The sequence below is a fragment of the Artemia franciscana genome, chromosome 7, assembly GCF_032884065.1.
Source record: "Artemia franciscana chromosome 7, ASM3288406v1, whole genome shotgun sequence".
In the NCBI taxonomy this organism is placed as follows: domain Eukaryota; kingdom Metazoa; phylum Arthropoda; class Branchiopoda; order Anostraca; family Artemiidae; genus Artemia; species Artemia franciscana.
The window spans coordinates 36,759,453-36,773,712 of record NC_088869.1 but is presented as its reverse complement, the minus strand read 5'-3'; the positions used below and the strand labels follow the sequence as shown (position 1 = coordinate 36,773,712).

Genomic DNA, 14,260 nt, shown 5'->3' with positions numbered 1-14,260 from the left:
ATTGTTTAAAAAAGAATGACATAAGCAATTTTAAACCTGTTTTACTAGAGATTAATTTACAACATCCCAATTTCCATCTCCAGCCTTTAGCAGTGTTTTCTATGTTGTACCTTCGCCAGTGTCTACCCCCCTCTCACTACCCCCTACGTCCCTCCTATTTCCAACTTTTTAGTAGAAAGACAGACGTTTTGCACCTTCTTTAAACTGGAATCGTGCAGCAATTTTCAGTTGGTAGGATTTAGTGACCAAAGCGGGCCCATAGCCTTCCAATCCCCTATTCTCTGACCCACTACTAACTTTTTAGTGTGAAGTTTTAGGACTCTATTTGAGTTGGAATTACACAAGGATATTGAATCACTAGTATTAAAGGCAGAAAAAGAGCCTGGTCCCAATTTGCAAAAAATTAAGGGAGGGGGAGGGGAGAAGGCTTTCGATTTTTGCAATGAATACAAAAAAATCATTTGCAGATTCTAGGGGAGGAGAATTCTTTTCTGATTTTTAAAGATGAAGATACAATAAAGGATGTTTTCAAAATCTATCTGGGGCAATTGTCCCTGCTGGATTTGAACTGTTTTGTCCTTTAGGACAAAAAAAGGAAATACTTGGAGATCTTTAATTTTAACACAAGACTCCCTAATGTAACTGATACTAAAAAAATTAAAAGACAACAACAAAGCATAAAAAAACACACAAAAAAGAAAAAAAACTCACCAACATTCCTGAAAATGAAACTAACAAGCATCATTGAAGTGATTAGTTATTATTCTCCCTCTCCTTCCCGCCCCAAAAAAACAAAATACTACGCACGTGCCGGGATTGGGTTTACTTTTCTTTAAGTTTCATTTCTTTCGTTTAGTCCTGTATGACTAAATTAGTACATATGATTAATTTGAGAATATTAGTACAAAAGAACTTTCTTTAATCACATTCTGTATTTGGCAACATCTCTTAAATAATTGTGACAGAAGATTGCTCGTTTACTTTGGCTTTCTGGCCTTACCATAAGAATTGTTGTTGCCTGTAATTGCTGGTATATTTTCAGATGGGAATGGGGTGACTAGAGACTACAAGATGGCTGTAAAGTATTTCAATCTGGCTGGACAGTCTGGATCCACTCTTGCTCTCTTCAATCTAGCTCAGATGCATGCCACCGGAACTGGTATGCTCCGGAATTGTCATACAGCAGTCGAAGTAAGCTTGCCAGTTGTTATTTTTTTCTTTACATTGATTATCCCCATATTAAACCATTCTTTTGATGCTTTCGGTTTATTTACCGTTTGCTTCTGTATAATTTTCATAAAGTTCTATTTGCATTTGCTATTCTAATTCTCTAAAAATGTCCACCTTCATGCCTAATTTTGTTTTGACTTGTTATTTTAACCTGTTTTTCTTACCTTTTATTTATACTAAACAATCTTCTTGTAATAATAAATCATTATTTAGCGTAAGTAGCAAGTTTAATTGGTTTTAGTAAAAAGTCATTCGTCTATTTAGGAATTTGTTTTGATATTTTGAAAGATCCAAATGTTCGTAGTATTAAAAATTTTTTGTTAGATTTCTCAAACTGCGTTTACCTCTCGTAAATGGGGTATATCATTCAAAAATGGGGTATATCATTCAAAATTGGGAACGGATTTTCAAGCTCAGGACGGATAAGTTAACTGAATTTACCTCTGTTGTATTTTGTCATTGTTGAGTTTATTGTTGATCGCTAAAAGTCCATTTATTATTTGCCATTGATATTTATCAAGATCGTTACTGGCATTAATTGTTGTTGCAGTTGTAATAAAATCAGAGTATTTCGCATAAAAGGAAACTAGATATAACGCATTCTAGATAAAAACAACAACAAAAACTTCTAATTATCTTGGGAACCAAGTGAAGTGCATGAAAATAAATGAGAGGAAAGGATTTTATAATCAGTTCGATAGAAAGTGTCACAACGCGTTTTGAATTTTTGCAGCTGGTTTGAATTCATGACCATTTGAAGTGAGAGTGTAAGTTAATTTTATTCACCTGTTTTGTGGTTTCTTAGGTTAATATTAACACGTCCCCCAAACAACCCCAGTTTGGAGAATTTCAACCAAAGGAAATTATTAGTTTATCTGAAAGCTATATATAATCTTTTGTTCCTTTTTTTGTAATCTATTCAATCGTTTCCTTAAAAGGAAACATTAATAACAAATAACAAGACAATAGTAAACATAAATTGTAAAGCGATTGACGAATCAAACTTATAATGTTCTATTTTAATGTGTTTTTAGCTTTACAAAAACGTTGCTGAGCGAGGTCGGTGGTCGGAACTGTTGATGGAAGCTTATTCAGATTATAAGGATGGAAACATTGTATCAGCTCTCTACAAATACATGTTCCTCAGTGAACTTGGCTTTGAAATTGCACAAAGTAATGCTGCATACATTCTCGACAAAAGTAAGTTTTAACTTTAGTCAGCTTTGAAATACATTTTAGGGCACTTTAAACTGACCAATAAGCTGTTTATGGTAATATTTGACTCTAAATCTAAATATAATTCGCTTCGTAAACCAAATATGTAGTTATGCGCTTACTCTCGAAAGAACATTGGTTGACATAGTCTTTCATCCTGCTTGTGACTAACGTAGAGATCATTTCTATCTCTCAGCCCATACCTAGCTAGGATATGCTTATTATGCTTAGCGTTAATTACACTTTCTTTTTAATTGTATAGTAGAGGCTGTTTGTTTTAAAACAGCTGATTACTCTTTTTTGTGGGAGAAGCCTGAATTTGTCTTGGGAAACTCTTTGAGAGTCGCTTGAACTGAAGCTTAGAAATTAGATGTCATAGTATTTTTTAAGTAAGAGAAAGTCTGACTGTTCTCCTTTCATTTGGCGTGAAGTTCCCGAAAAAAAAATATGTCTATAACTCACTTTCATCTTTAAGAAAAAAAAATATTTGACTGTTTTGGGTCGACTTCTGAACTAATATGGTCTGATAAACGGATCTAAGAGCTGAACGTGTATTGAATGGGATACCTCAGCATGCCTAGACAACATACAACTAGCTATATTGAGTTTTCACTGTGCATTGTGAAATGCAGCTAAAGCTAAAATTCCTTCTTTTATGATAGTTGAATTAAAAAATAAAGTTTTTCCGTGAAAGTAAAGCGTGAATTTAAAACTTAAAGCAGCCCGAATCTAGATTATGAAAAATTTCAAACATAACGAGCAGAAATCAGTATGAGCGAAGAAATTAAACTTAAAACAAGCAAGACTTAAAATGAGCAATAAAATCAAACTTCAGACGAGAATAAAATAGCACAAATAAGGGTGGTGTTGCCACGCATTACACCCATAAAAAACTATAGTGTCATTTGCACTTCACTGAGAACCAAGCATATTGCTTAAATTGAACGTGTTAGTTTGGCAATTTGGCAATTTCTACGCTTTGAAAAAGAAATAGATGTAACGGGAATGATACAGTGACAAAAAAAAGAGTATTTTGAACAATAAAAGTAATCGAATTGTCACACATGATTTACAATCTACCACAAACAGATGTGATGTTACCGCCTTTTAGACCCCCTGAAACATTAAATATCATTCGTGCTTTACTAAAAACTGGCTTGGAAGCCGATTCAAGGACCACGTTTTTGACCCTTCATTCATTGAATATCCTTGTATCACTGATTTAACAAGGTTTATAATCTCCACCTTTCTAGGTTTTTATTAAAATGTATACAAGCCCTTTTTCATTTGCCCTTTTTGAATAATTTGGTGTCGGAGAGCACATGAAGTGTTAAGTGGGTGTTCCCAACTTTCTTTGACCATCCGTTCTGTATGATGACTCTCAAAAGGAAAAATAAGTAGATTGTAACTCTTGACATGACTGTTGTCATCAATATGTAACGTGCCCACCTTCTCATTTGCCCTCGGATCAGCTTAGGCCCTCCAAATAACACCAGAACTTGAGTCTGCAGTTAAATGAGCTCTCCCATCTGTTCCATATTTTGAGGCTGCGAGAAAAGATGTTTCTCAGAACTCAGAAGCGTGAGAACTTTTGCCTACCTTTCTGCCAGAAATTAGTGGTGATAGATCTTGGAGTGATTTTGTGTCTCTAATCACGTATATTGAAAATCCATGTGTGATTCAAGTTCAAGCAAGGTCTAAGAACCCTTTCTTTATGATAAAAGCTGGTAATTGGAGATGCGATTCTGAGCGTTCAGAGGTCTACTTTATGCTCCAACCCATACAGCTTGGAAATAATTACTTTTTTTTCCAATATGAGTAAGGTGCTACATGCTTGCCTCTCTAAAAAAAATTGTGGTGGTCATTGGAGGGGCCACGGGATCTTTTCGTGTCTCAAATCATGCAGTTAAGTCATCGCATGGCTCTAATTCTAGCAAGGTGCAACATGCTTAACTATGTTCTGAAAATTCAGAAAGAGTATGGGCTATAGGAGTCAGTGGGCCGAGTTTGGTCCTCCACTATCCGCAAATTGAAAATCCTCTTATCATTGTGGCTTAAAAAGGTTGAACATCGACAATGGGAGGGGGAGGGGGGAATGGATGGGTAAATAATAGCCAGCTAACATTGCTTATTTTGCGGATTTTGAAGTTTAACTTATTTGAAATTTTAGCGTTAAAAAACGTGAAAAAAAACACCATCAAAACTAACTTTGCACAATCTTTTTGTGGTTAACTGTACTAAAATAGTACCTGCGATGTGTAATTTGATTTATGAAAGGACACATCCTGTGAAGGATAAGACCTTAATTTCAACTATCCAGATAGAGATGCTTAACTCATTGTCTGAAACTTTGGAATGAAATTGAGGTCTCTAAACTGAATAGTTTGTTTATATTTGGATAATTAAAGGATTATAATAATTTAAAATAAAAATATGTTTATGCTCAACGGTTAGGTAGAGCTGGTAGGTCCCGCTTTTATGTATAAGGCATAATTTTTATTTTAATTTTTCAGGTTCCTTAGTAATAAAGTATATGTACGTTGCTTAGTAATTAAGTATCATATTTCCTTTTAAGATATGGTAGCTTTATTTGGTGAAGGCGAAACTTATGCCAGAGCTTTGCAGTATTGGAGTCGTGCAGCCTCTCAGAATTATCCTCCCGCTAGAGTGAAACTAGGAGATTATTATTATTATGGACTTGGGACGTCTGTCAATTATGAAATTGCTGCTCATCATTACCGAATTGCGGCTGATCAACTTCATGACGCACAGGCTATGTTCAATCTAGGCTGGATGCATGAAAATGGATTAGGAATGAAACAGGTACATTTCTTTTGTTGTGTTTATTTTTTTCGTTTTTTTACGATTGTTGACCTGAAAAACACACTCTTATTTACGTTGTAACCAAATCATGGAAATAACTTCAAGTTTTTAAGTCTCAAATTTGCAGTATTTTGCTCAAAAGGAGGAAAATAAGGAACCACTTTGGCTAAAAGAAACAAAGAATTCCAGGCTAAAATGGAACATAAAGATAAAGTAACACAAAAAGCTACTCATCTATTATACTCCTACCCAAAGAGTATGGGTCCGCAAAGTTCGTAAAGTAACTTCGTTAGCCTTCCGTAAACCTTTACGTGAGCAAGCATTAAAGTTAAACTTTAGTTAACTTTCTCTTGTAAAGTTCATAAAGTTGACCAATAGGGAAAGCGTTCCAGAGCAAAACTTTTAAGCAGATTTGGAAATGTGGAATCAGGAAACTGACGATATGCTGATTTCTTTAGTCCGAGAAAAGAGAAAATTGGTTTCAGTATTTTGCACTAAATATCTAGGGTGCTATGGGACTGAATTCTTGCCAGGATTTTTGGCATCACTGTTAACTTCACAAGAAAATAGGAAAAACCAAGGAATCTTGATATGCTTGATCCTGAAAACAGAATATGTAACAAGCCCTTATGCCTCATTAAACTATATTCACATTCTAAGCTCCTTATTTCTTCAAGACTTTTTCTCCGAAATATGAAATGCTTCAGAAATTTGAATAGTTTGGTGCTCAAAACGCACGTAAAAAGGCTCATATGAGCTGTGAAAATTTTACGGAAACACACTTTGCGAACGACTTTACGAACTTTAAGAACGCCGTCTGAGCCGCTCTTTAGAGAAGAAAAAATCACCAACCCCTTCTTGCGTTGGCATATTGTGGTATATTTACAGTGTAGTAATAAGGTGAAATTAGTCTAGTAAGTATAAGTTGCAAAATTAGTGTAGTAATAAGTGTCTTATCTCAGTTTCTGAAAAAAAACAACACATTTACGAAGCTTCAAATCGGTGATTTTTTTCACCGATTACGAAAACACCGAAAACACACCGAATTTTTTCGAAAACACACCGAAATTTTTTCACCGAAAACACATTGATTACGAAGCTTCAAATCGGTGATTTTGGAAAACCAACGTGGCATCGGTGATTTTTTTTTTTTATTTTTTTTTGTCGAAACTAGCGCCAGTTTTAACTTTTATAAGATACACCATGCTCATTGAATCACTTTTAATACGATGATTTTGCACATTCACTGAGTTAGACAGACAAACGTATACAGAACATAACTAAGCGAAAAATATCAAAAATTTTACCTTAATATTATAAACAAATGCACACGAAACACCGTCCGATAAAAACTGTAAAAAAACACAAAAAATAAAACATGGCGAGCAAGTAAATTATGTTACCAACTTGTCTTTGCAAGTTCATGGGCAGGCTAGAAGATTTAGTTGAGTGACTTTGTCTTTTATGTATTATGTATGTATATTATATAGTATATGTATATTATATATATGTATATTTATGTATATATATATGTATATTATATATGTATGTATTATAATATTATATATGTATTATATTTGTTTTTATGTACATGTATACATTTTGTCAAGTTCTATTTTTATTAATTAACTTAATAAGACATTTTACAAAAAATATCAGATATGCCAATCGTTTCTAGGTAAAACTAAATTTCGTTTCGAGAAGGGGTCGAATGCTAGAAGGCAGAACATTGCCAGAAACTTGCGAGCTTACTTCATAGACAAGCTCAACAGGTTAATCAAACAGATAGATTCCCAAATCTAGATCAAAACTAACCCTCATTTTAAATTGCCCCAGCTGATTAAAAAAAAGGATAAAGATAATTTCACTTGTAAAGTATACTTGGTCTTTCAGGGCGGATAGACCGAAAATCCGTTATTGGTCTTTATTACGTATGTAATTAGTATGAAATACGTATTATTGTGCTGCGAGAGCAACACTTTGGTTTTGTCGTGTTTTATTTTGTTTGTTTTTTTCTTTGCACCCCAATTTCAGCTTATTGCTAGAAAGTGGTAAGGGTCTAACCTCTGCGGTTTTTACGGAAAGTGTGGACCTTAGGCCGGATTGATGAATATGACTTTACATTTTGGAAAGCTTCATAGAACTCTTGCCTGGGGCCAAAAAGGATGGTTTTTGCTTGTCCTTGAGCCAGAGCCTATAGTGTGTGAAGTGAAGAGGAGTTGTATAGCCTATGTCAGAGAGGACTATCTGAAGTTATGCAGCCAAGCTTTCGTTTCATCAAACCGTGTTTCTGCTTTCGAGTGGAAAGCTCCGTTCTAGCAGGCAAGCAGGCAGGCACCAGTTTCAAATTGAAGATGGACTAAAATCTATAAGTGTTAAATATATGCGACAGTTACCCTGCCCCACAGCCAATATATCTTCTTTGAGTGATAAATAGAAAAATTTAGAGAAGCAAAAAAGCGGCATTTTCCCACGGGTCCGAAAGTGCTGCCATCTATTGTTTCTACCCATTTCTGTTCGTGATTTCAGCTGAGTTTATCATTCGGTTTTTCGCACTTGGGATTGCGGTAGAGAAATGGTATCAGATGTGCCTCTTAACCTTTAAAAGTTCTCTCATTGCTAAAGAAATTAGAGTTTATCCTTTGCTCCTTTCTAAGTGATGACGTTAGAAAGCTGGCCTACGGCAAAAAAGTCAACTTTTGAACTAAGACAGATAGACTCTAATCAAACAGACCAGTTTGAAAGTTTAAAGGGGTTGACAACTTCAGTAGTAAGGTACACACTGAAACCAAAAATAGGCCGATACCAATTGTGAGACATATAGGGGAGTTGTAAGCAACAGTCGGCTGTTAGCTCATAATCATCCTCGGCAATGAGGGGATCGCAACTCTTACTAGTTGGTGTACCTATTTTTGTTTCCGTTGTATTTGATGGTAAGACCAATTTGGTTCCAGTGGTAAGACATGTAGGTGACTTGTAAGTAATAATCGGCTGTAAGGCTACAATCATCTTTAGCAATGAGGAGTTTGCAACTTTTGCGAGTTGGTGTACCTAGTATTTATTTTAAGATCCTTACAGATTAACAACTTCAGCGTTTAGTCGCAGCGAGGAAACAAAACCAAAGTGTTGCTCTCGCAACACTTTACTCGGCGAAGCCGAGCAAAGGTTGCCGCAACACCTCACGTTGCCCATGCAACGTAGATCTAGTTTTAGTTTGTCCTAACACTTTGTGTTAAGACACAAATTTTGTTAGGACAAGAACATAGCTCTTTCGTTGAATTTATTCATATTTTTGACCCTTGAAAGCATCAAAAAGTAAAATCAGTTGATTTGATAGACACACAGAAACTGTTTCGCTTTTATTTATTATTTTTTTTAATTATTGACATTTTTGCGTCTTCTGATATTGCTGACATTGAGTTTTCCTGATCTGTTCGTTTGATATTGTCTGAATCAACATAACTCACAATACTCTCCTTTTTTATGACGAACGAAAATACAGATTCATAGTTCTCATGAAAAATTTTTTGTGATGAACTGGCTATTTAGTGAAAGATCTTCACTTAGATTATTAATGATTATTTTAGCCGATTCCGAAAAAAAGGGAAAATACCCTCTGCTCCCCTTCGTGGTCTTTTCTCTTTATATTATAGTTGTCATTTTCTTTTCTTCATGTTTGGAATGCCCATAAAAAAAGAGTAGCTTTATAGCATATCTTATAAATATATTGAAAATGTTAATAGCTTCTTCTGCATTTATTGGTTCGTATTTAATTGCAGGACCTTCATCTTGCGAAGCGGTTCTATGATTCGGCTGGTGAGACAAGCGTCGATGCCAAGGTTCCAGTGGCACTTGCCTTAATCAAGCTGTCTCTTTTAGTGGCCCTGAGACGATTGAAAGAGGTAATCTTTAGTATTATTTATTAGGCTGATACTTTATGTTAAAAGCTTCTTTTTCAACTCAGAATAAATTTAGTTATTGTTTGTCCTTTTATATATATCACTATTATAAGCCTATTTTTTTTAGTAAGAGATTACTAAAAAAAACTTTTCCTTTTTCAAACATTCTATTGTACAGGGGGTGTTCCAGCATTCTATGTTTGGAGACGGGTGAAGGAAAATGGGTTTTTCGGGGGGGGGGGATCTCAGAAATTCTCTTTCAGACAGATATCTTTTTCAAGCAGCACCTGTGGAATTTTTTTTTTGGATGGGGGAGAACTTCTTCAATTTTTCATATGTAATTTTTCTCTGTTTTGTAAACTAGAAAGAAGAATAACCACTAACAAAAAATATACTAAAGCTGAAGAGCTTTAATTAACTCTAAATAACTTTAATTAATTAGCTCTTAATAAATTTTTAAATGCATCAGAGCTGTCCTACTTTTGCAATTAGATAAGTGGGTGGATTGTATTGCAACTATTTAAAAAAAATATAATAAAATATTGCCACCAGGCGATGAAATATATGGTTTCGAGTTCCATACTTGTGTGGAAGACCTAAAATTTCTTAGAAAAGTGAGCTACTGTTGTTTGAATTTTAGACCCAAATTCTCAGTCGTAGATTTCTATTAACGCTTTCATGCTCTTTATAATAACACTTAATCTCCAGTTGTAAAATAATAAAATTCAGAAACGGACTAATAGTCTAGGTCTTCAACCTTGTGACGAGGAGATCAACAAGTTCTTTTGCCGGCATGTTCCATTTACCACTTTAATCGGTGGCCAGTCGCTTACTTTTATTCATTTTTCTTAAATTTTATTGCATTCCTATCAGTTTTTTTCAATGGCCAATTTTCAAGTTCTTGACTTCTGTTGGCTCTCCTCCCTTGTCTCCATTTTTCCATTCCTTTATTCATTTTTATTAATTTTTATTGCATCCCTATCAATTTTTTTCAATGGCCAGTTTTCAAGGTCTTGACTTCTGTTGGCCCTCCTCCCTTGTCTCCAGTTTTCCATTCCTTTATTAATTTTTATTGCATCCCTATCATTTTTTTCAATGGCCAGTTTTCAAGGTCTTGACTTCTGTTGGCCCTCCTCCTTTGTCTCCAGTTTTTCATTCCTTTTTATTGTTGTATTAAATGAAAGTTTTGAACGAAGTTTAATCTTCTTCAATCCTTCGTTTTTATGAATCAGAAAACCTTTAATCAATCAAATGTTTGCTATTTTTCTATTAATAATTTCTGCTTCTATAGAGCTAGTAGATGACTAGCAAAAAGTTTTTTTTTTAGCTATTTTGATTAAATATTATCAGGTGCTTTTTTTTTTACCGGGAGGAGGGTGTATGATTACTAAGAATATAAAAGTATGTCACTGATGTAGTTCTAGTACGTTTACCTAACAATGTATGGTTTTGGTTTGATCTTGATAATAATTTTAAGTAAGGTCTATCAGCAAAAGTCTGAGGCTATGGTTTATCTTGCGTTCAAATTGTTGGTAAAGAAAAACTATCAGGAATAATGACAGGATCTGTCTCCTGACCAAGTGTTGAAGCACTACTTGCTCAATTAAAGTTATATTAATAAATTTGTGTTAATGGTTTTGTGTGTAATGGATGTTTAGTATTTAAGACAATTCTTTACATGCTTGTGTGGATTTCCCAGTAGCTTTATTAGAAATTGAATATGTATGATGGTGGCTCCCTTCCCTCAACTGAACTCTATATTCTAAGTGTGACTCATACTTTCTTGAATGCATAAGTATAGCCAGTTGGCGATTTGATGCGTTTTATTTGCCTGTCTTTCATTATATTTGCGCCGAAAATGTTATTGTCCAAAGCAAAAACGTCTTTTATTCTCGAAGTATTGTGATACTAGAAAGTTACCCCCCCCCCTCAGGTACTTCACACTAAAGTAAATTTTCACGTGTTTAATTTCTAGTTGTTTCAAGTTTTACATGCTTTCAAAAAAAACATTTGTTTTAATATGTTTAAGTCATCCTTCTTAACAACTGCTATTGCCATTTCAGCTTAAATTTCGCACGATAATGCTTTGAGTGCGACAATCATCTCTGAAAAATTGAACCGATTTAAATATACCCCCCCCCCCTCTGGGGGGCATCTCTACTCTCGAGAATAAATTTAAGTGTCCTAATTTACAAGCTTCTCAGAGAGGGTTTCCTTATGGAAATCTTGTTCGGGGCGAGGGCACTTCTCCCCCTTCTGTACAGAAAAGATTGCAATCTTAGTCTAAAACTGTTTCTTCATATGATTTGAGATGAGGAGTTCAATCGCGTTTCCATATTTTTCTGAAGTTATCGGTCTATAAATGCATTTTTTGTGGTTTACCCCCCCCCCCCAGAGTGAATCAAATAAACTCCATCATAGTAGCTAGTACGTAAATATGCAGTATATATGTACTGTAGATAAATAAATGAACTTGGCCAACTGAAGCTTTAAAATAATTATCAAATTAAACCGGAACAATATAGTGAAGAATGGTTGTGTTTCTGTAAACCCATTCGTCATTTTCTTCTGCAGTTGAAAATAAAATTATACTTTTAATTAACGACAAGACAAAATTTGAACAAATATGAATCCAAAAATAAATATCCCTCAAGATTTCGAATTTTTGATTTGTTCTGAAATAACAAAAACACGATCTAATTGGTATTTGAATACCCTAAGAACATATTTTTACTGTTCCCAGCAACTTCGCGTTTTAAGATCTTCCTCTGAAACCCTACTACAAATTACACGTGTTTTCGTGGGAATTCAGACAGAGTTTGTCACTCAACCTGTATAATCTGATTTCTCTGAATATTGAAGTCACTCAGGAAATGACACGTTTGGGTCGCTGGTCCGACCTAAACGTCGGACGGGAGGAGTCCAGTTCACTCACAAAAAAAAAATACTTTTAGCCAAATTTTCAATTTTACCGTGGGAACGTGAACCTACATACTCTGGGTCACACGTCGATTTTTCCTGGGCATCTTGTATTAGATTTGGTCTGTTTTTAACCGCAATTTCGTGTACCTTGACTTAAAAGATTGTATTGAAGCTTGAAAATAACATCCAGCTGGAAAAGCGTGTCTATTAGTTACTGATTTTATGAAGCGTAAGAGATTGACGTATCTTAGTCATGCCCTTCGTATGCCAGAGAGTTGACTCCAAAACATTGCGTGTGAGTGGTAAACCCGAGGGAAGGTGAGAAAATGGTCGACCAAGACATAACCTACTACGGCAGTTCACGAGTACCTGTGAAGTGTGAAGCTGTCTTTAACCTCAATCGGAGGACTCGCGGCTGTTGCTCAGTTCCGAGACGTCTGGCATGGACATTTCTGGGTTTGCGTGATCTAAGGCAATTAAAACATTTTCTTTTTCGAGCTCTTGGAAAACGTTGAAATTTATGATAACGTATCACCCTATTATCTACCGCTAAAATCAATAAAGAACTTCTTTTTCGGAGTAGATATAAACAAGTTATTGTTCTTCACGCTTTCTATCATATTTAATTTGGGACGGTGGTCAGTGGCGTGACTCTGTAAACTCAGTCAGAGTCGACCCAGCTCTAAATGGGTACCTGGAGAAATCTGGGAAGGTAAGTAGGAAGGGTGTGCGAAAGCACAGGATGGCTGACCCCCAACCCCCCATTGCACTTCTTGGTTGAAGGGCCACGAAACGGAAATCAGCACCGCTGGTTTTGACCTTGAGGGCCTAGTGCTGTCATACCTACTTTCTATCATAGTCTATTCATATTGTCTGTGTTTTAACGTTTCAATTTCACGTGAATGTTATACATCATGCTTTAGGGGGGAAAGCATGTGAGTTAATCCAGACACAACTGAACCTCTTAAAGTGAAATGAAATTGAGTGAATCTTTTCCTTTTTTTTGCAGGAAGGATGGAAGAGCTTTTTCAGTTTTCCGAGATTAGATATCGCAGCCATTTTCGGGCCAGACTGGGACATTTATTTGATGACGATACTATTAGCCTTTCTTGTTACAGTTGTGTACCTAAGACGACCTCAGTAATAGTTTTTACGTCTGGGATAAAATGTGAAATTATCCCCAAACTATGCCCGTTCCTTGAGGAAGTGATACCTAAAGAGCAAAGAACAGTGTGTACAAGTTGCAGAGCTCTCTTCTGTGCCGTGAAACGCCACAGAGAGGGACCCATCTTTCAGCGCTTTTGCTATCGCAAAGTTTTGTCTGTGACAAAAAAAAAAAATTATTTTATTGGGGAGTCTTATTTAGTGTCATGTGTCGTTTTTTGTGAATTGGTATTCGAAATGATTTTGTTCATTTATATTGAAGTTTTTCCTGCAAAGAAATAATTAAAGGTTTAATGATCAGAAGTATTAAACAAAAGTGATGCTCGAAATAGTATGTATATGATGGACGAATAAGCTTTTGTGGACTCACTATAAATGATCATGAAACAAATTCAAAAGCATTATCATAGTCGTGCATTGAAGAGGCCTTATTTCTTGTTGTTTATCCTGAAGCAAATTCCCATTCCCTTTCCATCCCTTGAAATGGGGGCTATCTATGTATACACATAACACCCACTAGTTTCTGGTTGTAGTATTAATTATAATAATAACCCTGAGTCAATATTCCCGTTGATGCATTTATGACACATAGAAAGGCAACCCAATCAATTTTTTTTACTCATTTTAAGTTCGAAACAAACAAATTTATTTTTACCTTTTATATAGTTTTCCATTGATTATTTTCAGATTCAACCGTTTGATCAAATGAACATGGGAATTCGATAAAAATAAATTTTTATAGGGCAAAAAGTTGATTAAATATATGTTTGGTAAAGAAAAACTTGCGTCACAAAATTAAGGCCAGAATCCTATTTTTTTTTTATTGAAAAATTGTTTTTCAACTGGCAAGGGTGTCGGGTGAAACTTGAAAGTTGTAAATGGTGCCCAAAGTGAAATTTTGTCATTAAGAGTCCATTCAGAAATAAGATTTTGTCTCAGAAACTTGTTTTGAAAAAATACTACAAGAATTTGTAAGGTTTTATGGGTCCAACAAAATGATTTCAGAC

At 35.1% G+C, this 14,260-nt stretch overlaps 1 protein-coding gene across 1 annotated transcript in view; it reads left to right on the top strand.

Annotated features, from left to right (window-relative positions):
• Positions 1-13,817, top strand: part of LOC136029221 (protein sel-1 homolog 1-like) — an 89,950-nt gene extending 76,133 nt beyond the window's left edge. The window contains exons 9-13 of the mRNA XM_065707428.1: positions 1,043-1,191; positions 2,265-2,430; positions 5,021-5,268; positions 9,048-9,170; positions 13,099-13,817. Coding sequence (XP_065563500.1) covers positions 1,043-1,191; positions 2,265-2,430; positions 5,021-5,268; positions 9,048-9,170; positions 13,099-13,233 — 821 coding nt within the window. The 3' untranslated portion in view covers positions 13,234-13,817. The remainder of the gene's footprint in view (positions 1-1,042; positions 1,192-2,264; positions 2,431-5,020; positions 5,269-9,047; positions 9,171-13,098) is intronic.
• The last annotated feature ends 443 nt before the right edge of the window (positions 13,818-14,260 follow it).